The 21,795-nt window shown below is 43.1% G+C and overlaps 2 protein-coding genes across 3 annotated transcripts; both read right to left on the reverse strand.

Annotated features, from left to right (window-relative positions):
- Nucleotides 1-1,970: 1,970 nt before the first annotated feature.
- Nucleotides 1,971-8,208, reverse strand: fam3c (FAM3 metabolism regulating signaling molecule C). Of its 2 annotated transcripts, none has more exons than XM_040152015.1 (10): nucleotides 8,090-8,208; nucleotides 7,530-7,575; nucleotides 7,253-7,357; nucleotides 6,924-6,950; nucleotides 6,426-6,549; nucleotides 5,350-5,408; nucleotides 5,042-5,092; nucleotides 4,871-4,955; nucleotides 4,599-4,725; nucleotides 1,971-3,683 (listed from the first exon to the last, which is right to left on the reverse strand). In XM_040152015.1, the coding sequence occupies exons 2-10, from the start codon at nucleotides 7,543-7,545 to the stop codon at nucleotides 3,594-3,596; spliced, it is 684 nt and encodes a 227-aa protein (XP_040007949.1). In that variant the 5' UTR covers nucleotides 7,546-7,575; nucleotides 8,090-8,208; the 3' UTR covers nucleotides 1,971-3,593. The 2 variants fall into 2 exon arrangements, with proteins under 2 accessions (XP_040007949.1, XP_040007958.1); XM_040152024.1 differs by having other exon boundaries at nucleotides 8,094-8,191.
- Nucleotides 8,209-9,533: 1,325 nt separating this feature from the next.
- si:dkey-159a18.1 (sortilin) lies at nucleotides 9,534-20,949 on the reverse strand. Its single transcript, XM_040140422.1, has 21 exons — nucleotides 20,408-20,949; nucleotides 19,793-19,855; nucleotides 19,343-19,419; nucleotides 19,159-19,255; nucleotides 18,426-18,593; nucleotides 18,088-18,161; nucleotides 17,802-17,848; nucleotides 16,802-16,938; nucleotides 16,534-16,617; nucleotides 15,754-15,814; nucleotides 13,494-13,646; nucleotides 12,544-12,641; nucleotides 12,328-12,427; nucleotides 12,031-12,205; nucleotides 11,723-11,916; nucleotides 10,865-11,057; nucleotides 10,542-10,658; nucleotides 10,317-10,461; nucleotides 10,113-10,219; nucleotides 9,903-10,020; nucleotides 9,534-9,768 (listed from the first exon to the last, which is right to left on the reverse strand). Exons 1-21 carry the CDS (start codon nucleotides 20,660-20,662, stop codon nucleotides 9,754-9,756), a joined length of 2,478 nt encoding a protein of 825 aa, XP_039996356.1. The 5' UTR covers nucleotides 20,663-20,949; the 3' UTR covers nucleotides 9,534-9,753.
- Between the last annotated feature and the right edge of the window lie 846 nt (nucleotides 20,950-21,795).

Here is a 21,795-nt window from a genome sequence, read left to right on the forward strand (position 1 = left end):
TGGTAAGACTTAGTCACTGGTGGGGGTAATGGTGTTGTTTTTTTGTGTTTTTACCGTTGTTAGCTGTGCTGTGTAATCAAGGCCATGATTGGGTTTTAGTCACAGAAGTACAGCGACAGAGGGGAGAGGAAATGCATTCCCATCGCACGGTTCGCTTTGAGCAGAGGAGAAGAGATGCTCTGAAGCTTGTTTTGAGAGTGACCTGGTGGGAGGGGGTGAAAGGGCAGAGTTCAGAGGTCAGACCAAAGGCAACCAGGGGATGGAAAAGCTGAGCGCTTCAGAGTTTCTTTGAGAGGGGAGCACCTTTGTTTAGCGGACAGATTTATTTTGGGAAGCACCCAGCGGGGGAGAAAGAAGAAGAAAGAAAAAAAAAAAAACACATACAAAACATAGAAAACAAAAAATTACCCACCTCTTCTGTTTCGTGAGAGCATAGTCCTGTGTTTCTACATTTTTGCCCTCGGGCTCCCGAGCGATGTCTCGTCGGTAGAGGTTTGTGTGATGGCAAATGCTCTATGATCATACATAATGCATCTTACTGTACAGCGTGTCTTATATAAGACGAGCTGGAGACGATTCACTCTCACATCCCCTTCTTTTCGCGCAGAGACACGGGAGCTCAGAGGAGGCTCAGCCCACACTAAAAAAACGCCCACCAACGGACACTTTTTGAAGGCCTCTCGCGCACACAAGCGCGTACATCTCTGAACTGCACGCAGACAAACAGTAACACAATTTTTATAACAGACCCCCGACGTGTAGCATAAACAGGACGCTATAGACACTGCAACAGCTGCCAAACAAATGCCCCCTCACATAAACACACACGGGGATATTCGGTGTCAGGGGGGATGTCGCATTTGGCGGTCAGATGAGATCAGAGGGAGAGCACTGCTGTGTTTTGTTTTTTTTAATTTAGTGGGAATAAGGAAGAGCTCTGTGTTGAGGGGAACTCTGAAGGTCACTCCACTGGCGGAGGGACAAACCTTGAGAGGAGTCATGTGCAACGCACAATCCCGTGTGGGTGTGTGCGCGCATGAATCAGTGTTTACAAGTCGCTGGAAATACACAAAAGATAGTGAAAGTACATGTCAGACTTACTGGATTAACTGAGGTATCACAATGTCAATATATTTTGAGTAGGAGGACGGAAAAATTTCCCACACCAATTGTGCGAGGGGTTGATGTGCAGGTCGAGTACATGCTTTTCACATTGTGTTATAAAAAACAAGTCAAGTATAAAAACTGTGTACACTCAAACAACCAAATGTCTCCTACAAACACAGTATTAAGGACCAAAAGAGAGGCCTCGGCAAAAAAAAAAGAAAAAAATCACACATATGTACTCCCTCTCGTGATGTACTCGGCATGTGTTCTTGATCATTGTTCTCAAGTCTGGCAAATGAATTATGCAATAGTCAGACATCAAACGTTAATTTAAATATAACCAAATTCTTCCTCAAACTAGGCCACACTCATGCTGAGCTTTCCATTCGAGAGATGGTACTTTATACCGGGGATAAAGTCCCCGACGGCGCACAAGCCGGTGATTGCGTTAAAAAGACATTAATGACAGGGAGGCAGGCTACTGACGTATAGTTGATGTACTGTGTAACTGAAGCACAACAACAAACGCAGCGTGTACTGTAGATAGTGCAAACCACAGGAACACACGGGCCGAATTAAATGAGGCGATGGCGCCCCCTAGCCCTCATTTTAAAGGCATCAGCTGACTGAAGAGAAAGACAACAACGAACCCCACCGCAAGACAATAAAGAGGGGAGGCATTCTGCACTTTCTGCATTTCTGCTGATGTACCCAGGGCTGCTGGTTTCTAGACAGTACCACTAGACCGTTTCAACTGTCCACAAAGACGAGGGAGAGAGCGGAGGCGGCGTGTTTTCAGAATGGCGTCCTGTCTTTCGCTAATGGAATAAATGTGTACAACAATCACAGTTTGATTTGTTTATTTATTTATTTAACAGTGACAGTGCACAGCAACACACACTGTTGTAACTATTAGCCAATGGGCTGGTTTTCATCTGAAATCCCTGAACAGTTGCTACAAAGTAATCTTTAAAAAATAAATATATTTTTTTTAATCTTTAAAAGAGTGTAAGAATACAGGGGACAATAACAATGACAGCATAAAATACTCTTACACTTGATACAAACTTTATACTGCGTAAATATTTTCAATTTTTGTGGAGACTGTCACTGAGGCACTTACTCAACTCAACACGTAAAATTTGTGAAGTTGTAATGTGTGGTGTTGTATTGGGTTAAATTATAGTTAAAGTTGAGTAAATTTGCCGGCAACCTATAAATAAAGGGGTGGGCAAAGTAACATCTTGCTCACAAGCGGTATGTATTCACTACACTAAGTTGAAAGCAGTCATGTTACCACGGGTGCAGCTGTTTTGGGATGGTAGACACACAAGTTAAGGCGAAATGACACGAGGAAGGAGCTTAATATTGTAATAACTAAATCCCAGTTAGAAACACAGCTGCACAGATCATCATATTAGGCTGACTGCCAATTAGCAGCCGGTACTAGCGACCTTTTAAAAACTTTAAAAATACAGCTTGCGTTCTTTTTTACCTTTAAAGAATAGCTTCTTAGAAGTAATTACGCCGTTTGAAGGACTTCCGCAGAAACTGTAAACTGAGAACCAGACTGAAAGTCACAGGTGGTTCAAATAAGTATCCTGACAAGCGGTTAACACGACATAGTGTGAGTATGAAAACATTTTTTCTTTCAACCACGGGAACTGTGTCAGCCTGAAGCCAAGACACTAACAGCCTATTACGTCTTTCAAAGTGGCTGTGGGATGGCAAGACTGACGTGGTAGTGATAAAGAAGTAAACAGGTGAATCTTGAAACAGCTGTTATCTGTTCTCAGAGTATGAGGGACACAGAAAAACGTCAGTATATACCAGCACAAATGCTCAATCGTAAAAAGGAATATCGACTTACCACTTGTAGATGTAAGAAAACACTTTTATCCCACACGCACACATATTACTAACAATGTCATTTATTTTAAGAAATTATATTATTATTACAATGTTCATTAAATGAGGATCTTTCAAATCTGGTCCCTGCTCTAAATAAATATTTACAAAATTTCACAGTGAATTTGGTGCCTTTGGTTACAAGATCACGAAGGAATCAAAAAAAATCACGTCATGGTAATTAAAAAAAAAAAAAAAAAATAGGATAATGAGATTAAGGCAGGGCACAGGAAATGGAAATCTAGCCCCCCCTCAAAAAAACATCAGGGCTATGACATCCATTTCCATCAACAGCAGTGCAATAATGCAACACTCTATGTTACTGTATCCATCAGACGGAGAAGTGCAATAATGTTCAAGCTCAGGGCTAACAGAAGTTTCATGGCGGCTGTTCTTTCTTGCTAATATCTTCTGGATGGATGTTGTTCTGCTGGGTAAATCTGAATAAAAGGCTTCGGGGCGAGAGGTGCAAAATGACCTTTCTCAGCCCAAAGAAATATAATCGCTAAAGAGTCTCACGTGGACAGGAATGTCAGGAGGGCAAGGTGGACGGGCAGTCGACAGGACAAGAGCTCGCATCAGTCCTGCCTCTTTGGTATGCAGCCTTCCATCTCCAACACCTCGGGCCATCCCTCAAATTTGTTGGTGTCTGCGCTGTTCTTTATATGCTGAGGAGGGGAACACAACGCACGCTCACATTGTGTTTCACATGAAACCAGATAGCCTGCCTCCTTGTCTTTACGATCCAAATGCACATAATGACCTGTTCACACAAGCCCACCAGGCAGGGTGTAGCAGTCTTGGTAATTGAAGAGATGAAAAGGTTATGACAGAAAGAATGCACTTCGCTGCCGAACAGCTGACAGGAACAGGGTTGGGTTCTTTAGTGTTCTGAGCACATAAAATGACCAATAACCAACAAAAGCCTGCGAATCCTAAATGGTCGTTAAGATGAATGATTACACTAAGCTTATACGAGGCCTGTCTGTCTTCATATACAGTAATTACATCCCAGATGGAAGAAATGTATGTAAGGAACTAATGGTATATTCCCCACTGTATTCTCCCAAAACAGGTCTTGCCGAATTGTATGGCACCTCTAACTTTAACGACTCGAGGTTCAAGGGCTGCTTGTGTTAACACTTTGAAGGAAAAGAAATAAAACGGCTGACGTTGCAACTTCTGGTCCCATCTCGGGCTCACTCTAGCAAACTGATGGCATCATTTAAGTTTATTCCAGTGACTGGCGGTGAGTCATGATGTACGTCCGGCATTTTAAACGTGACAAGATCAATGTGTCTTAACGCAACAGTTGCTTTGAGCCTGTCAAACAGGTTAGGATGTGACTGACATTTTACTTTTGGCACAATGTTCTGAGGATTTGCAGGTAGGACAAGCTTTAGGAGTTTCATTTGATGTAAGGCTGATTTTGGAATCACTCGTTCCCTTAAATTTAAATATTCAGAGAAAGACAAGGATACTGTTATTGCTGCTGTTTACTATTCTCAGTCACTCAGCTGAAAGTGTGTAATTCTTTGTTAAAGAGAGTAGATGTGAAAATTGGATTTTGTGGGTCGTGTTACCTGCTCAAATGGACTCTTGGTTTTGATGCCTTTCCCTCCTACAAAGATCCAGTTATCCCGGAAGCCCAAATTACTGATAGCTGAGCTGCCCAGATCAGCAATTAGCTTCCTGGCTTCATCATTGAGCCTACACAACAAAGGAGACAATTATTTCACGGCCACACCTGCAGCGACATAATCCATGTTAGAGATAACTAAAGCAATTTAAATTAATCACGTGAATCTAAATTATATCAGTAATCAAGCGGATATATTGGAAAAAAAGTCCTTACTTCGTTGAGGGATCATCAAATGAAGCCATCATCACAACTGTCCCTTCTTCAATTTCCTTCAGGAATTTAATCATGGGAGCCACATCTACACAGAGCAACACAATGTTAAGACCATGTATAGTATGTGTGTTTTTAAAAGTCCAAAACAAAAAGTTTCTGAAATATACTCACCTCCCGCCCACATATCAAAAAAGTTTGTCTTGACAACTTCCCCTGTTTTCCCTGTGCAAGAAAAAGATCCCATTTTTAGACCTCTTTAAATCTCATGTTCAATGCATGAAACAGAGGAGATTCATAGGTTTAATTACCAATGATTAACAGCGGCATACAGTTTTTATTACATTACACAGAACATAAAGTCCACACACGTGACACTTACTCACATGGCAGAGTTTACGTAATAGTTATATTCCTGCTCTCAGATCCGATTATTTACCGATCATTTATTTGACTTTAAGGTGTGAAACTGATAAGGTTACCATTAACCAGGGCGATGTTGATTCCTCTCCCGACATTGTTCTTCACGCCGCTCATTAGTCTAGAGTAAGGAACAGGAAGACAGTAAGAGTAGGGCCCACATGGATACGTTCACAAATCCAGCACGTAGACTTGAGGAAAAGACACTGTCTGGTGACTTTTTATAGCGATAGAGGGCACAACTACTTTCTTCTATTAATCATTTATAAACACAATCCAAACATGTGTTTGGTAGTTCATAATGTAGTTCATAATGTAGTTGTATACAGATTTGTGTTTACTGTCTTTGTCAACAACTAAAACTATTTAAACAGCTAATGAATGACAATATAGTAAAACACATTTGTTATATAAAATATATCTTCAAAGAAAGACTTAGAAGTTAGAATTATAATTGTTGGCAAATACTGTATAATAATTAAAGCTTAAAAGTATCCTTATAGCTGCATAAAACTACATTATACTGCAGTGATATATATAATTGTATACTGCTTATAAAATGTGAAAAGGGGGACTCAAAGTATTACAGTGGAGAAATGTTTGATGAGACGGCGGTTCTGGGATGTTGCGTCATTGTGCAAACCGTTATCAAACAGTATGCAAGCCGGGACTTTTAAACATTAGCTGATTGTTTTACTAAATGTTTAAACATGTAATAGAGGACCAGGGATGAGCTACGACTGCAGCTACTGTCATTAACGATTGATTTTTGGATTCTTTTGATTCTGTCGTTGGTGGCGGGGTTGTTTTGCTATTAAGCAGTTGATAATGTAATGTATAAATTTTTTTTTTTTTGAAAAATCAGTCTAAAACACGGATATTCAATTTATAATTATTTAAAACAGAGAAACGCAGTGAGTCTTCAAACTTCAGAAGCTGGAACCAGTGGATTTCTGACATTTTTGCTTGATAAGTGACCTTTCACGCGCAGAAGGCAGCTGCAGTACCATGTATTTAAAAGTGTAGCTGACAGCTCCTGAGTTATGTAATAAAGCTCTTAGAAAATAGGAGTCCACAGTTTTAAAAGTCTTGTACGCTCTCTCCAATGAGAAATGTGACACCCATGCACTTCACTTACAATTTGTCCTCGAGGCAGATTCTGGGCCCCACCACACTGGCCGCTCCACTCGCCATCTTGAAGGCAAAGTGTCCAAGCGGACACGACTTTGTCAGCCCACACTTATACCTGACTGGCTTTGTTGCTGGGGATAGAAAAACTCGATTCAAGTAACAAGCAGCACAATATCAGGCGACAGGTAGTCCCATCACGTAAGCCTATTCACCAAAAAGTGCAGGCACAGAACAAAAAGGTGTGGTCCAACTTGGACTCTACCAAAAGGAACTTTTTTAAGCTTCTAGATGCCAAGGGCTATGCTGAACACACACCTTAAACTGTGTAGTGAGTTTGTGTGAGTGACACAGGCTCATTATTACCATTCATGTGTCGACTGGTATAGAGAGATTTAAAAAAAAATTAAAAAGAGAGAGAGAGAGAGAGGAATATCTATTAAAAGAGTTTGGTTACTGAGAAAACCAAGCAAAAGGGTTGAAATAATAATCACTTGAGCATACTTACCGCCTTCATTCGCTGGCATAGATCTTGCTGAAAGGGAAAAAATGACAAGACGATTGATGAGATTGTCAGTGGTCGCCCACGAAATGTTGGGTCATTTAAACGCAGGTGTGAGGGAAAAACTTCAGTCACAGCAATGTAAACACGACAGGCCACAATAAGGCAAAAACAGTCTACCATTAATGCAAAAACAACCCCCTCATAATAACTGAATAAATACGTGTCATGTTTCCTTCACAACCGATACCCTGCCACTTCCTTCTGTACAGATGCTGTGGCGGGGGAGGGGCAATATGAGTGATGAGTGTCTGATGGCAAGAAATGTCACTCACATATCATGCTGCCTAGGTTAAAATCCAGGTTAATCTCTAGTAGTTGGAAAGCCAGAAAGGCAGCAAGGAGGAATGCAAAGATGAGCGCTGCTAACTTCAAAATACCTGAAGAGGTCAGAGATACAGTGGACAGAAAGACAGCAGCTGTTAAATCAACACAATTCAGGATAGTTTAAAAAAAAAAAAAACACACACACCACGGTTTTCCATGAGCTAACAAACTGTTGTGTATAAACTTGTACTAGCTCTTAATTTAGCTCAGAGGGGATACACTTACCGCCAGCCCTGACCATCTTAACGAGCCTCCAGCCACAGCCAACAACCTGCAGTGATGAAACACGTTTGTTTTTTTGTTGTTGTTGTTTTTTTTTTTTGTCAAGGTTTACTCGTTTCTATCCGTGTCCCCTCTGGGTAGGGAGGGCACAGAGCGGTCCGCGGCAGCCAAGGGGCGACGTTAGCTTTAGCCTCACGTCGGTCGCTCGAAACTGAAATAAAGACATGTATGGCTTATGCAGAACGCTGGCCGCTGGTGTTTTAGAGTTACCGTCAAATACAGCCTTAATGAACTGTTTATTAACGGGCGGCGGGCCGCCGTGATTGCACTTCACTGACGGCGGGAGTTAGCCGACCGGATGACACCGTACACCGCTCGTGAGCCAGATTCTGAAGCTACGTTTAGACGTCTGCTGTGAAGCTTCCTCGTCTGCGCCTGGGCTCGCTAACTGATACCGAGGTAACTCCCGTGGATTTTAGTAATTGTGATGTTTTTTGGTTTTTTTTTTTGCTTTTGTTTTTTTCGATCAAACGTTAAAAAGCGTATTTTGGTTTACTGCTTACCTACTCAATTTCCACGGTAACCACACGTCCTGTGGGGGACACGGTACGTCCTAAACTGACCGGTGTGAATCGTGTATTGACAGTTGAGCTGGTTGGATATGGGGGAGAGGGGGGGCGGTAAGAGGCCTCACTCTGTCGCAGAAACCAAAGACGAACAAGCGGGCGGACCGGGAGAGCAGCGAAGCAGCCGATACCTAAGCTGCGGGTTCAGAAAGAATTGATTTATTACATTAGCGAGCTACTTAGCCACTTCTTTTTTTTTTTTTTTTTGGACAAGTAGTTATGAAAGCAAATATATGGTTTGCTTTTTTCCTTTATTTTTATTTTCATTTTTTACAAAACACTGAGCAGAATCTGACAAGCAAGTGATAAGAATGGCATTTAAACAATTTAAGCAACATCACATTCATCACCATGATCAGAATGAAATGATAAGACAACAAAAGTGAATGAAAACTTCTTTTACAACGTCTCATTTGTTACACTTTAAAGTAAACAAAGAAATTCACAATACAAGGGGTCATTTAAGTTTCAGTGTCATTTTGTTGGGTTCGTTTTGCTGTATTACTTTTGTTGCTTTTTATTTGTGTGTTGCGGGTGGTTTAGTAAATTTGCATCTGTGTATGGAATATTTCAACACTGGAATTAAATAAGTGTAAATAATAAGTGTAAAATAAATAATTAGGTGTATATAATCCCATACGGAATATCTTTATGTGTAATGTGTCCCCCCTTTATGCCTCCAGAATGAAGACAGTTCTAAATATATGACACTTTCTGGATGGTTCATTGTTCCAAGGTTTCACGGGGGGGGGCAGTTATTTTAATCCCTGTTGAGTCCGGGTCGAATTTATTCCCTTTCAGAATTATGTGTCACTCGATTTCAATCTCTGTGCAGTTAGGCACGATGGGAAATGTGTCAATCTTCCCGCAGTGGTGTCTTTTTGTGTTTAACTCCCTTTAAACATCCGAATAATTTATAAAGCCACCTCTTTTTTCATCTTCATCCTCATCTTCATCTGGTTGCGCACGTTGCTTCCGCACTGAAGAGTAGCGGCAGCTAACTCCACGAGTGAGACATCGCGTTGAAAAAACCTATCTTTCTTTCCGTTGTTGTGTGTGTGTGTGTGCGTGCGTGCGCATACGCGCGCTCTTTCTTCTTCTGCTGCTGGCTTTGAATACAGATGGGACAGGTCACAGCACCACCAGTGCCACCCGAGGGACAGACGCTTGCTATGAAGCGAAACTTTATTGTGCATTATGACAATCGTGGGACATTTTTTAAACTGTAACACACTCAACAGGATGAACACGTAATAATATGCAATAATTTAGTTTTCACAAATGCAAATTCCAAGGCTTGTTTTCACATTTAACAGAAGTAAAAAGGTGCTGCAAAACAGAGTAAAATTAAAAAAAAAAAAAAAAAAATACTGTACAAATCAAAGAGTACGCAAAGTAATGCAATGAATTGATGTTCAGATCAGTAGTTGAAGACATTTGACATTTCCATGCTTGTCATTCAAATCCTCAGGACTTGCCACAAAGGTTGCTCCCATCCAAATAGGAGGGATCAGTCCGACAAAATGCAGTGGGCAGTCTTTTTCTGCACAGCTGCTTTCAATCCTGAGATCTCTACTACATTCATCTAAATGTGTCATGTGTCATTCAATAAGGTCCTGTCAAAATAAAAACACGGTATCGGAAAGTATTAGTATACTTGGGAGAATCGCACTCGTCTAGACGAGACTTTGAGCTCAAAACCATACATCCAAGTGTTATAAAATGGTACAAATCATAAAATAACTCTTACGTCATCCGAGTCCTGTTGGCAGGCCGTGCCATTGCTGCTGGTGGCGCTTTCTAGATCAGCCGTACCCAAGCTATCACCGTACTGTTGCTGGAGGTTGGAGAAACGATACATAGGTGACCTGTGGGGGGGGGGCGACAGCATACCGCGACGGTCAGCTCCCACTGGGTGCCTAAAAGTGTGCGTGCAGGCGCAAGTGTGTGTCTAGCTCACCCGTTTCTATAAACCACTCTCTTGACAGCCAGGAGAGCGGAGACGATAGCCACCAGGACGACCACCCCTGCTCCGGCGCACACCAGGATCAACACCAGCCTCTCTCGCTGGAAAAAAATACACGCAGCAGCTGTTACATTCCTGAAAAACTAAACGGGAGCAACTGAAAGTACACGAGCTGATCGGACCGACAAATCTGCTGACCGGTGTGTCAAAGTCGTTGTCCGGAGACGATGACCTGGCAGGTGGGCCGGGGCTGGGCTTAACGCCGCAGGGTCTGATGACTGTCTGCACTGCGAGCTGAGGAGTGAACCCGCCCTCACACTTATCACTCGGGACCTTACGATACCTGCAAACAGAGTCAGAAGTGTCTTGAGTATGTGCGGGATGTGCGTGTCCCCACTTTGAAGAAGGAATGACCTTTGTTACCCTGCTGTCAGCAGCTCATCCTCCTCTCCATTCAAACAGATCTCCAGAGTTTTGTTCGCGGCGTCGGGCTGTCTCACACACTCTGAAGTGTTCACGTGACGATAGTAACCGTAGTCACTGTGAAGGACAAAAAGTGTGCTCACTAGGGAGTATTATCCGTGCTGTCTTTGTTGCTGAGACCAGAACACTTCCCCACACATGCTTATGTGCTGATGACAATATTATCGAGGCCAGATTTTACAATCTGGGGACCTGAGAGAGGCTACATTCTCTATAGTTTTTCGTCTTATCACTAACAACATGTTGCAAATGATCTGACTTACCACACGTAATCATCTCTGGTACACAAGCAGGGGCTTTGCTTCTTGCTCACCACAAAGCTTTTCCCATTTCTGCAGAGAGATTGTTTCTTTAGCCTTCTGTAAGTCTCCTTGACACCCAGGACACAGCCGTTTCTTTCCGGGTCCCCTCCTTCGGTAGAGTGAGCCAGCCACTCTTCGTAGTCCTGGTCGTTACCTGATAAGGCAGATGGTGGCCAATCAGGATACAGTTGTCATTGAGGAGAAGTCTTTTGCGCTTAATTTCAGCCCCGCTCAATAGGTGATTACCAAATCCAATCTCCTTTCAGGGAAATATTAGAGCCTCACACATCGGCTTCAAATCTTAAGTGTTTCTCCATATCAATAGATAATCATAACTAAAAAAGCAACAGTCAGGTTAAAGAAAAACATATTCAAGTGTTATTTATTAAGAGGTTAACGCTCAAAATCAACCAAATCATTAACGAACATTGAATTCTGATTCACGTGTTTCTCAGTCCTGATTGGTGCACATTGGTGCATATGAATTAACCAAACCACAGTGCAAGCAGGGGAGTAAACAGCAAAACATGAAGTTGTTGGATGCCTTTTCACTCGTGTGTCTTGCTTATAAAGCATGCCAGTTTGTGAAATCCAACAGAAATGGAAAAAAAAGAGGAACACAGTGCCTCAGACTGCTAAGTTCTTAGAAGTTTAGGTTATGGAAAGTCCCAGCGCATGGGTTGTTAAGGTTTATTTAATGGGAAACTGCTGGAAGGCTCCACCTGACTGGCGAAAACTGAACGCACCTGGCGGTGACATGCACCGTGAGGGAGCGGGCTAGGATGCGACAGCGGATGGAATTATAGCAACTTGACTCACACTCTCTGGTAATGAGGCTCTGGAAATCAATGGTCACGGTCACCCACATGGGCTGGCCGTCTTCCTCGGGCCGGAAGCCCCACACACTGACATTCATGGCCTTGGTGCCCGGCTCGGATGCCAGGCCTGCGAAGAAGAAGGGCTGCTCGGTGAAGTTATACGACTTCCAGCACTGGCCCTCGTCTGTGGAAAACCTGGTGACGAGTAGAAGAACAATTTAGGTGTGAATAAACTTTATATAACTCCAACTCTCTCAGTGACAAATAATACGTTTAATTGTGCATAAGGGAAAAATATCCGCTCATTACTTGATGGTCTTGACTTGTCCCTTGCGCCTAGCCTCCACAGCCACAATGAGACCCCCAGAGTCCAATATACTGTAGAGGTGAGGTCCCCTCAGGGTCCCCCTCCAGTTGTAACCCCCGTCTGAGGAAACGAACACATCTGGGTGCAGCGAGGATGACAGAGAATCGCCCACAGTGCCTGGAGAAGAGAGGAAGTAGACCAAATACATCATCACGTTAGATTTACGGCCGATCTAAAGTCTCAAATTTGACTTCATTCGTTCTGTGTAACGCAGGTTGGGTAAATGGCAGTTAGATTACCATGGGCGATAACCAGACCAACCGCAGTTGGCTCGGACAGAGCCAGCATGGGAACTATTCGGTTGTTCCGACTGTGTTCTCCATGAATATGAAGGTTGCACTGGTGAAAAACACGCACACATACCAAAAGCCTTCTCGTGAACAGTGACTAATTTAATGTAACACGAATGTGCACAAATGCAAAGAGGGATTCATTTTTGTCCGCATGTAACATACGTTCTTAACTTGCTCTCTGCAGTCCACATTCTCAGGTTTGTTAAGTTGCCGCCACGCCCCTCCTCTGTTAAAGGAAATGACAGATCTTATACGGCCATCTGCAACAAAACATACGGTCATAATTCAGTATTATATCGAAGTGAAAAGGACTGGATCAGCAGTTTGATGTAAGGAAAGTGGTTAAAACCCTGATTAAGAGATATGTCTGCTAATTAATTAATGCATTATGGCAGTAACCTCATCTTTCTTTAAATAATTGAAGTTAGAGTTTGAGAGTTAGCGCAGTGCTCCAAAGGCGGAAAACTGTAAAGCAAGGCTAATAAATAAGAATAATGGCTCAGAGACATTTACTAAGCCATGAAAACCTCGATTAGGCTACAAAACTACTGCTTAAAACTTCCATTCCTTTTTCCATTTATAGTATACAATTCCCAACAAGATAAAAAAGTCGCAAACATTTATAAATGAATTTACTCTGCATTGTTTAAAGCAGTGGTTCCCAATCTAGGGGTCTGGACTCCCATAAGGGGTACCTCTAACCCTTGCTTCTTTCTTGTGAAATACTGTACAGTTTTATATTTTCCAGGCCTCTGAGAACATTCAAATCAAACTGAGAAAGGAACAACACTCCTCAGGTGAAACACAGTCTGCGATGACGGGCTTCAAGTAGAAACCGCTTCATTTTTGAGGGGTCAGAGGCGAAAAAGGTTGGGACTGGCATAAAGGAATTTCATTTTTTTATATAGTTTTAATGAGCACAACGTTAGTATAAGTGATAGAAATGTTGGCGTACGCTACAAAAAGAAGACCCAAGTTGTAATAAACCGGCATCCTCCTTAAGATTTCAACCACAATATGAAAAAGTAGGGCATCCAAAAAAAAAAAAAAAAGTATATGTGTGCAGATGCATGTGTGTGTATCCAGAGGGATGAAAAGATGAAAAGGCCTACCCTCGTCCAGTTTATTAGTGAGGTATACTCCTCTCAGTGAGGTGATGTTGGTGAAATCGCTCTTCCTCTGCCCATCAAACAGGTGGCGCTCCAGTGATTTGGAGAACAGGATCCCACGGTCGTCTGACGTGTACATGGTCCCAAAGTAGGTGTCTGGAGTAAGACAGAAGGAGAGTTTTTTAGCCTCTCGCCGCAGCAGGACACATGGGAGCTTGGGGTCAAGGCGTGGAGCAGACTTCATCCATCCATCCATCCACATCATCTGTCTGCCGTTTCCCTTGACAAACACTCCAACAAATGCATCCATGTCCAAGTTGTTATTGATTTCTCATTGTCTAAGATGACCAAATTCCTCTTCGTTTTTATTTTTATTATTATTTATTTGTCATTTCCATTTAACTACACAATTTCCTTACTGTTAAGCTGCCATTATAGCAGTTTCTCTTAGATGAGAATTTTTGCTGCAACATGTTTACACTGTTAGTAAAGAAAGCACCGTATTCAAAATGTGACTTGTTACACAAGTATCCATGCAGCGTAGAGTTTGGGATTTGTTAAATAAAAGTAAGACTAATGTAATAATCAATATGGTGGTGGTTTTTTTTCACCTAAAAAAAAAATCACCAGTCAGTTTTTTTCTGGAACCGCTCATCCAAAAAACATCACAGTTGAGACTGCACTTGCCTGGGTCCTCATCAACACACCTGCCAAGTTTGGAGTCGATCGGACGAGCGGTTGTCGAGAAAATCGAGATACCGACAGACAGACAGACAGACAGAGACTTCAGTATTTTTTAGTAGGGTCTTAGAAAGCCTGCGTTAAAACTGGGGGCGTGTTTTGTTTGTTGAAAGACATGGATGTTTACCAGGCAGGCTAGAGTTTAATGGAAGACACTATCCAGTTGCGTTATGGGAAACGCAGGATCCGGTGTTTTCGCAGCTTTGCCAATGCTCAGGACTAAAAGACAGGATATCCTGACTTCTGCAGTGCAGATTTTCATGTATCATTTTTATAAAGTCCAACAACTTTATGGAGCTGAACTACTAAACTGCTGGACTACCCCTCGCTTCATCAGCAGGAAATTAACTATGATATCTTAGTATAGATATCTTATTGGTTCAGAGTCCAGTTCATCAGTAAGGTCTGTTTCATGTTTGTGGTAATTGTCTCGTGTGTTTCCAAAATCAAGACCACATTTCACAGAAACCACATGATTTACTTGTGCAAATGGAATGTGGTTACTCATTTTTTTGTTTACATACTTTTATTGAGGAAAAAAAAAAAAGTGGCGAAATTTTTCCTTTTTTTCCTTTGTATCAGCTATATAAAAGTTTTATTCACAATCCAAAAGATTGTGAGTAAAGATGTAAAATGATAAGATTTGAAAGCGGTAGAAGTTCTAAGTAATAGTCTTGTTTTGGCAGTAATGTCTCAAATTGAATGTGGTGCTAACTGAACGATGTCAAATCTCTATGTGAAGCACCTGGTGTCAGTTGACGCCACACTGACACAAACTTCTCAGCATCAGCATAATGACAACTTGTCATCATCAATCATATTTTAACTGTGTGAAGCTCACACACGCGTGTCAGCTAAAGCCATGAAGGACAAGCTCAGCTGAGGAAGGTGATGGACATGGTTTACTTTTCTAGTGTGTGTGTGTGTGTGTGTGTGTGTGTGTGTGTGTTTGTGCGCTTGTGTTACACCCTGATCCCAAGATATGTTTGTCAGCTTTTGCAGTGTAACCTAAATCTCGCTCCCTCCAGGCAACAAAAGATAAAGCCCCTCTAACCCGTATCTCCCCCTATTTATCTCAACAGTACAAAAGTCCCCATCTCCTAACCCATGCAGCACTAAATGGAACACTAATAAAAATCATAATAGCGGGAGGAGGAAACGAAAAAAGATGTGGATGAGAAAAACGAGAGACTGAATGAGAGAGAGACCGGGAGGGAGAAAAGGAGAGGGGAAGAAAGGCAGTAAGACCGGGCAGCTTGGCTTCCACGCACAAACCCACTTAGTATGATGGAATGATTTGTCAGCAACAAACCAGTGAAACCAGTCCGGTCTTTACCGTTGAGCTTTTCCATTGCAACACAAGAGGCTGAGAGAGCTGTAACTTCTGTCGAGTTGTGCTCATAACATGGGCTTATTGGTGAATATGTGTCAAGCCTGTTCTTCAGGGAGGTGTGCACCTGTGTACGCGCTCTGACTGGATAAGGTGGACAAAGGAGCTAACTGCGTGCGTTTTGTCTGTTACCTCCTGGGTTGTCCACATGCATGAAGAGCATATCCTCATCTCCATCCAGGATGGAGTAGAACTGTAAAGACACACACACACACACACAAACATGTATCATAGTGAGGGAGAAGGAGCCCAGGCGGGTGAGAAAATCTGGATTTGGGATTAAAAACATTAAAAACCCAACAAAAAACTTTGATGACTAATTTAGTCTTTGCCATAAACCGTGTCTAATCATCGTGAGAGAGAGTCTGTGTTTGTGCTGTCAACAAGATGTTGTGTGTGTGTGTGTGTGTGTGTGTGTGTGTGTGTGTGGGGGGGGCTTGTTTCGTCAGAGCAGATGTGTGCTCGGTTGATGTTGAAAAGGGAAATGTTGCCATTGTGTGTGTCTGTGTACACAAAGTACTTGGCTGGGGGAGTTTCAAAGTTTCCCAACCCCAAGTCTAACTCCAAGTGTGACTGAAACATGTGACAAAGGAACTTATGATATCAACATAACCTGTTGTAGGACTGGGTATGGTTTTTATTTTTATAAAAATACCCGTGTTAATAAAATATCTGAGTTTTGGTACAAAAGAAGCAAAAGTTGTCAAATGCTGTCTAAACATAAGTAATTGTACAGGAACTTTGCCTAAATAAAATAGTCTAAAATTGGCCAAATTCTTAATGAAGTAAGGAACTGTCTGACCAGTGAATAGGACCTGACAGTTACAACACTTGGGGCACATTTTGTTCAGCACCAAAGAAAGTTCATAGGTTTTTTTTGTCTCTGACAGGATTGAAATACTTGTTTCTCACCTGCTCAGTGGAAGCAGAAGGCAGCAGCGCTCGACTGAAGGTGTCTCCTTGGTCTGATGAGAAATACATGACACGAGGGGATCTCTGGGAGCAAAATAATGCATCACTGTATAAATTCTCAGAGCGACCAGTGTGTTGTTAAGGCTTGAGGTTGTAATTTTAATGTGTTCGAGTAATATTAGTGGTCTAAAGAGGGTTCATTTTTGGAATGTCGTTATACAAATGTGTGTGTGTGTGTGTGAAGAGGACACTTTATGTCGCATCTTACCGAATCTTCCATCACAGAGAAGAAGAGAAAGGCTCCTATGTAGCCAAAACTGTAGATGTCCTCATGGATTGTGGTGAAGGTCTTCCCCAGATCCTTTGTCCTCTTCAGGATTAAGTCTCCCCTCTCGTCTGCCTCAACTACAGCGACAAGAAGCAAGACTCAGTGACAAGAATAAATCTGAACTTGTCTAGGTTCGTATTTAAAGTGGAATACGACAATCCAGACTCTTTTTACTCGGTTTTCCTTCAACTTCTAATTCAATTAGACCCTATATTTGATCTTATTCTGACAAATTGACCTTTGACATGAACACTGAGGCAAGGAAGCCGATGTCTCCGTCTTTGATTCGGTCTGTCCTCCCCAATGATTAATTGGTATGGGAATCCAAACGTACAAAACAGGAATCAACTGGGCAACACTGTGAACGTGTGCATTAAATCATTGGTGAGCCGCAGCATTTTTAGTCCAAAAATCACACGAAAGTAAAATCCATTGTTGCCAATCTAAGGACCATCGTCTGCTTAAAAAAAATGACATCCCCCCAATCTGGTCAGAGATACAGGTATATGACAATTAGATGCAACAGGATCAAAAATGTGTTTATTCCAGTTGCACTAAACACACTTAATTTAATTTACGCATACTGTGCCATAAACTACCATTGACTTCTCTGCACGTAATCTTATTTTTTAATCACACAGGAGCTTTATTGTATTTTGTCTTGTGTGTACAGTAATTGCAATTCTTAGTGTCTTCTTTTGTTTAGTTCCGTTTTTATTTTTTTCATTCCTCCTTGTCACAAAAATAATTTCCTCTAATGGGGCAATAAAGAGCTATATGGAACTGCTAAAAGCCACACAAGGGTGTTTACTTTATTGATTTGATTTTATGAGAATTGACTTTAATGTCAGATTTATCTTGTGTCGCACCTCAAACACTGTTTCAAATCCTCAAGAAAACACTTGTCTACCTTGAGAGTGCTTTTCCTATGGTTTCCTACCTGTGTCTACTCGGCTGCAACTGAAGAACAAATTAACACCAGCCCCCCTGATGGAAAGAGGAAGTTAAAAACATTTCACAAACAACACAAATGTCACAAGATTGTCTGTAAAAAATATTTTTAAAGACTTAAAACTTAAAAAAAACAAACATCATATATTAGACTGCATATGCCAATTCTGCAATATTCCTGTCCTACAGATTTCACAAAATGTATGGTTCATCTAACACGTTTCTCTGGACACACTGGGATTCGGTGTGTGGTCTTGTTTCCCGTTCATTCTCACCATGAGAAAGAATGCACTCCATCGTGAACCTTTGTCCACTTGGCACCAAAGTCCAGAGAGAGCCAGAGACCGCCCTGCATGTCGGGAGGGAACAGAGGAATGTTTACCTTTACTTTAAGCTGTGTGCGCGATGTGTTTTGTGTGTGGGCATAATGCTACACATGCATGAATGTGTGTCTGTGCGTGAGCACGAGTTTTAGGCCCCGAGGACTACGCAGAGCACGGGAAAACCCCCGTGAGACCTTGGAAATTTGTGAGGAAAAAATGGCCAGGGAGTTGACAATTAAAGTAAAGAAAGAAAGAAAGAAAGACAGAAAGAAGTCAGTTGTGTGACTCACATCAATGCTGAGGGCCACAAGGTAGTCGGGGTTGAGGAAGTGGTACGTGATTGGCTGAGCCAAGTGGAAGGGCAGTTGGATGAACTTGAAGCCCGCGCCAGCATCCGTGGAGGTGAAGATGATCCCTCCTGGGTTGTCCACCACCGGAGTGTCCGCTGTCAATATCACCTGTCGATTAAAATCAATCGGATCTGAGATCTGAGGGGAAGTCGGCAGGGTTGATGACGGGTTACTAAGGAGAAGTTAAGAGGCTGAAAATATCAAACTGAAACTGTTTACTACTGCAAATCTTTAGCTGATGATAGTTTTTTGGGGATAGCATGCAATTCCAGGTCATATAAGCTCCTTCTGAGTTTACTTCATTTAGATGTACAACAGTAAAAATCTTAAGATTTCAGATTTTGTTTCATGCTGCTGTTACTGTCCGTGCATTTCTGTGGGTGTATCTGTGACCATGTCAGCCAGCGCAGCACAGACAGGACATGAGCAAAAGTGGTTTGCGGAGCGAAGCGGTGGCACGAGTTGAGCAGACAGCAGAGCAACATTCGAGATGTCTTTGCACTTTTGTTAGGCAATAACACACACACACACACACACACTTCCCCGCGTTGGAGCAGGTTCCCCAAGCGAAACTCTCCCGACAGCTCTCTCACTTCACACACGCGCTCAAAAAGAAAGCCGGGTGTCACAGCTTGTTGGGGTCACGCCTAAACCAAAGCTAATGTGAACTTACAGAGCTCCCCGGTCCAACACTGACGCCAAACTCCTCCCTTATGAAAGTGTTGTTGATCCGGTGGGAAATGTCATGGAACGACTTTCCGTAATCCGTACTGAAGGGGGAGAGAGGAAACAAAGCCAATGCATTCACCGAATGAGTTGTCAGGCGTTTCCCTGCTACCTCTCAGCCACTAACTCACCTTCGGTAAAGTCGTGAGGAGCCTCCCTCCAGGAAGGTGTCGAGAGGGACGCTGATGGTAGACAGCACCAGGATCACCTGGAGAAGGCAGCAGGGAGAATGTGGTTCAAACTTCTTCGCGACTGCGGGCGGAGTAAGAATCTCTGAATGAATCGGATTGGGCCCATTCCCCCAACCCCAGGATTAAGACCTTCATCATTTAATTTTGCATATGGCATACAGCACTTTGCTTTTACTGTCACTAAATATAGAGGGAGCTTCAGGTAGATCAGTTTAAAGCTCACATATTCCAGACCAATTTTTTAAAACAAGAGTATGCCAAGAAAAACAAATAAATGTAATAAGTTTGCCTAAAAAGGCACAGACTGCCACAGATAAGACAGCCACAGCGTGGAGTCTGAATATCCACACGTTCTGGCTGCGGTTCTTCGTGTAGCGCAAAGATACTCACTCCCGTGCCATCGCCCACCCACGTGAGAATTACATGGGAGCCGTCGTCGCCATTGAACCCTGTCTAGGGAGAAGGAGAGAGAGAGAGGAGAGAGGAGAAGAGACTCAACCCACGTGACCGCATCACTGAGAAAGTAGACTCTTATTTGTTCACACAAGCTCCATTTCCTGTGATGGTCAAACGGCACGTCTTGCAAAATGGGTTTGATGGGCTGATAAATGTAATAAAAGAATGCCCAGTGGTCGATTACCACTGTGGTAACTAAATCACAAGTGTCAGTTAGAATCATAATCACGTTTAAAATCAGTTTTCATGTCATAATTGCTCTATTACAGTTCCACTCGCTTATTATGTTTCTTAAGAAATATCTTACCTTGAAGCCTCTGAGGCAATCCAGAAAAAACAAACAAACAAACAGATAACAGCTATCAAGATAAATATCAAACAAAGGAACGAGTTTATCTGCGTTGGGGAATTATTTTTTCACGTTGAGTAAAAACTCGTGACTTCGAGACTCCAAAGATCTGATGGCTTGTTTGATGGGACGTGGACCTGCCTATTCACTGACCCCTTCCCAGCCTCAGAAGAATGTCACACGCTCGAAACACACCCTACCTCGTGCGTATTCTCATCCAGAACCCGGTGTTCGGCCGGGGTGAGGGGGAGCCGGCAGGGGGCGAAGGGAGGACCGTGGGAAGGTTTGGGTGTACCTGGCGAGCTGCCGCTCTCTCTCCGGGGGCGTGCGCGCACTTGCCCCGGGCTCCCGTCCCGCGGAGCCCGGCGGAAAGTCGCCGTCTCCCCCCCGCGGCTCCGGCCTTCGGCACCCAGAAGACAGACGCACACCCCGCCGAGGACCACAAGTCTCCACATCGTAGCCGATGCGCCGATAAGGAGACCTCGCCAAAAATCCGAGTTACCAGTGACCGAGATGCCTCCCGACACTGACTCCGTCAATCATCTCGCGCTCTAAAGGGCAAGTGGGGGTGGGAAGGGCTCGCGCGGGTCATTAACATAAAAAGTGCTGTGTGAGGTGGTGCGTCCTCCGCCAGCAGGTGCTTCTGCCCGCATCCAGGTGACCCGAGTGGCGGGGCGGATTCTCACTTTGAGGGCATCTGATGGGAAACGCACTTTGTGGCCACCTGTGACCGGCGCGAGACCGGGGAGACTCGGAGATCAGCGTGAGTAATTTTGTGACGCGTACGTGCTTTGGCCAGAAACATTGGTGCGGGGGAAAATGCGTGAAAGTTGCAATGGAACAGTTCTTGCGAATTTTACAGTGGGGAAGAGGCGTGATTACAACATGACACTAGTGTTTTTTGTTTTTTTAAATCTCTGACTTCATTTGTAACGGGCGCAATTGAACGCAAGGGGGCTCCGTGGCTTCACCTGTAATGCTCCTCCCGCTGAGCCAGTACCAGACTCCCAGCGCCCTCGGGACGGGTTCTGCGCTTTGAAGCACGGTGATCAATCCCGCGGTGCAGCTGCAGTTACGCTCATGCGCCACTGGCTGCGAGTGAAACGAACACGCAGGCGACACGCGTGCTTGAAGCCGTTGCCTGTACCAAGAGCAACCGGCGACTCAGCAGGACACTATAGCAGACAGATGAGCTGCGCGACGGATGTTTTGCCGCGGGCTGAATCGGGTATGGCAGTTTACTTCATCCTGCTGCAATCAACTTAATTTTCGAGTTTATGTCTTTTACCTCTTTTCGTTTGGGTATCTGTGCCAAAATAGGAGAAAAAAAAAAACAAAAACAAAAAAACAACATACCACAGGAAGAAAGACTCAACTCGGATTTATGTTTTTGACCTTTTAAACTGGAATGTTTCTTTGTCTCATGGCTCATTTTAATATTTCACAATTTATACATATTTAATCTGGTCCCCATGTTTAATTTTTGAAATTAAAAAAAATAAAATCCGATTACAGGAAACTGTAGGGGGGGGAAACCACACATAAATGAGGACAAATCAGCCAAGGGGAAATGGAGCTACTTTGTGAG

Source organism: Xiphias gladius, chromosome 2 (genome assembly GCF_016859285.1).
Source record: "Xiphias gladius isolate SHS-SW01 ecotype Sanya breed wild chromosome 2, ASM1685928v1, whole genome shotgun sequence".
Lineage (NCBI taxonomy): Eukaryota > Metazoa > Chordata > Actinopteri > Istiophoriformes > Xiphiidae > Xiphias > Xiphias gladius.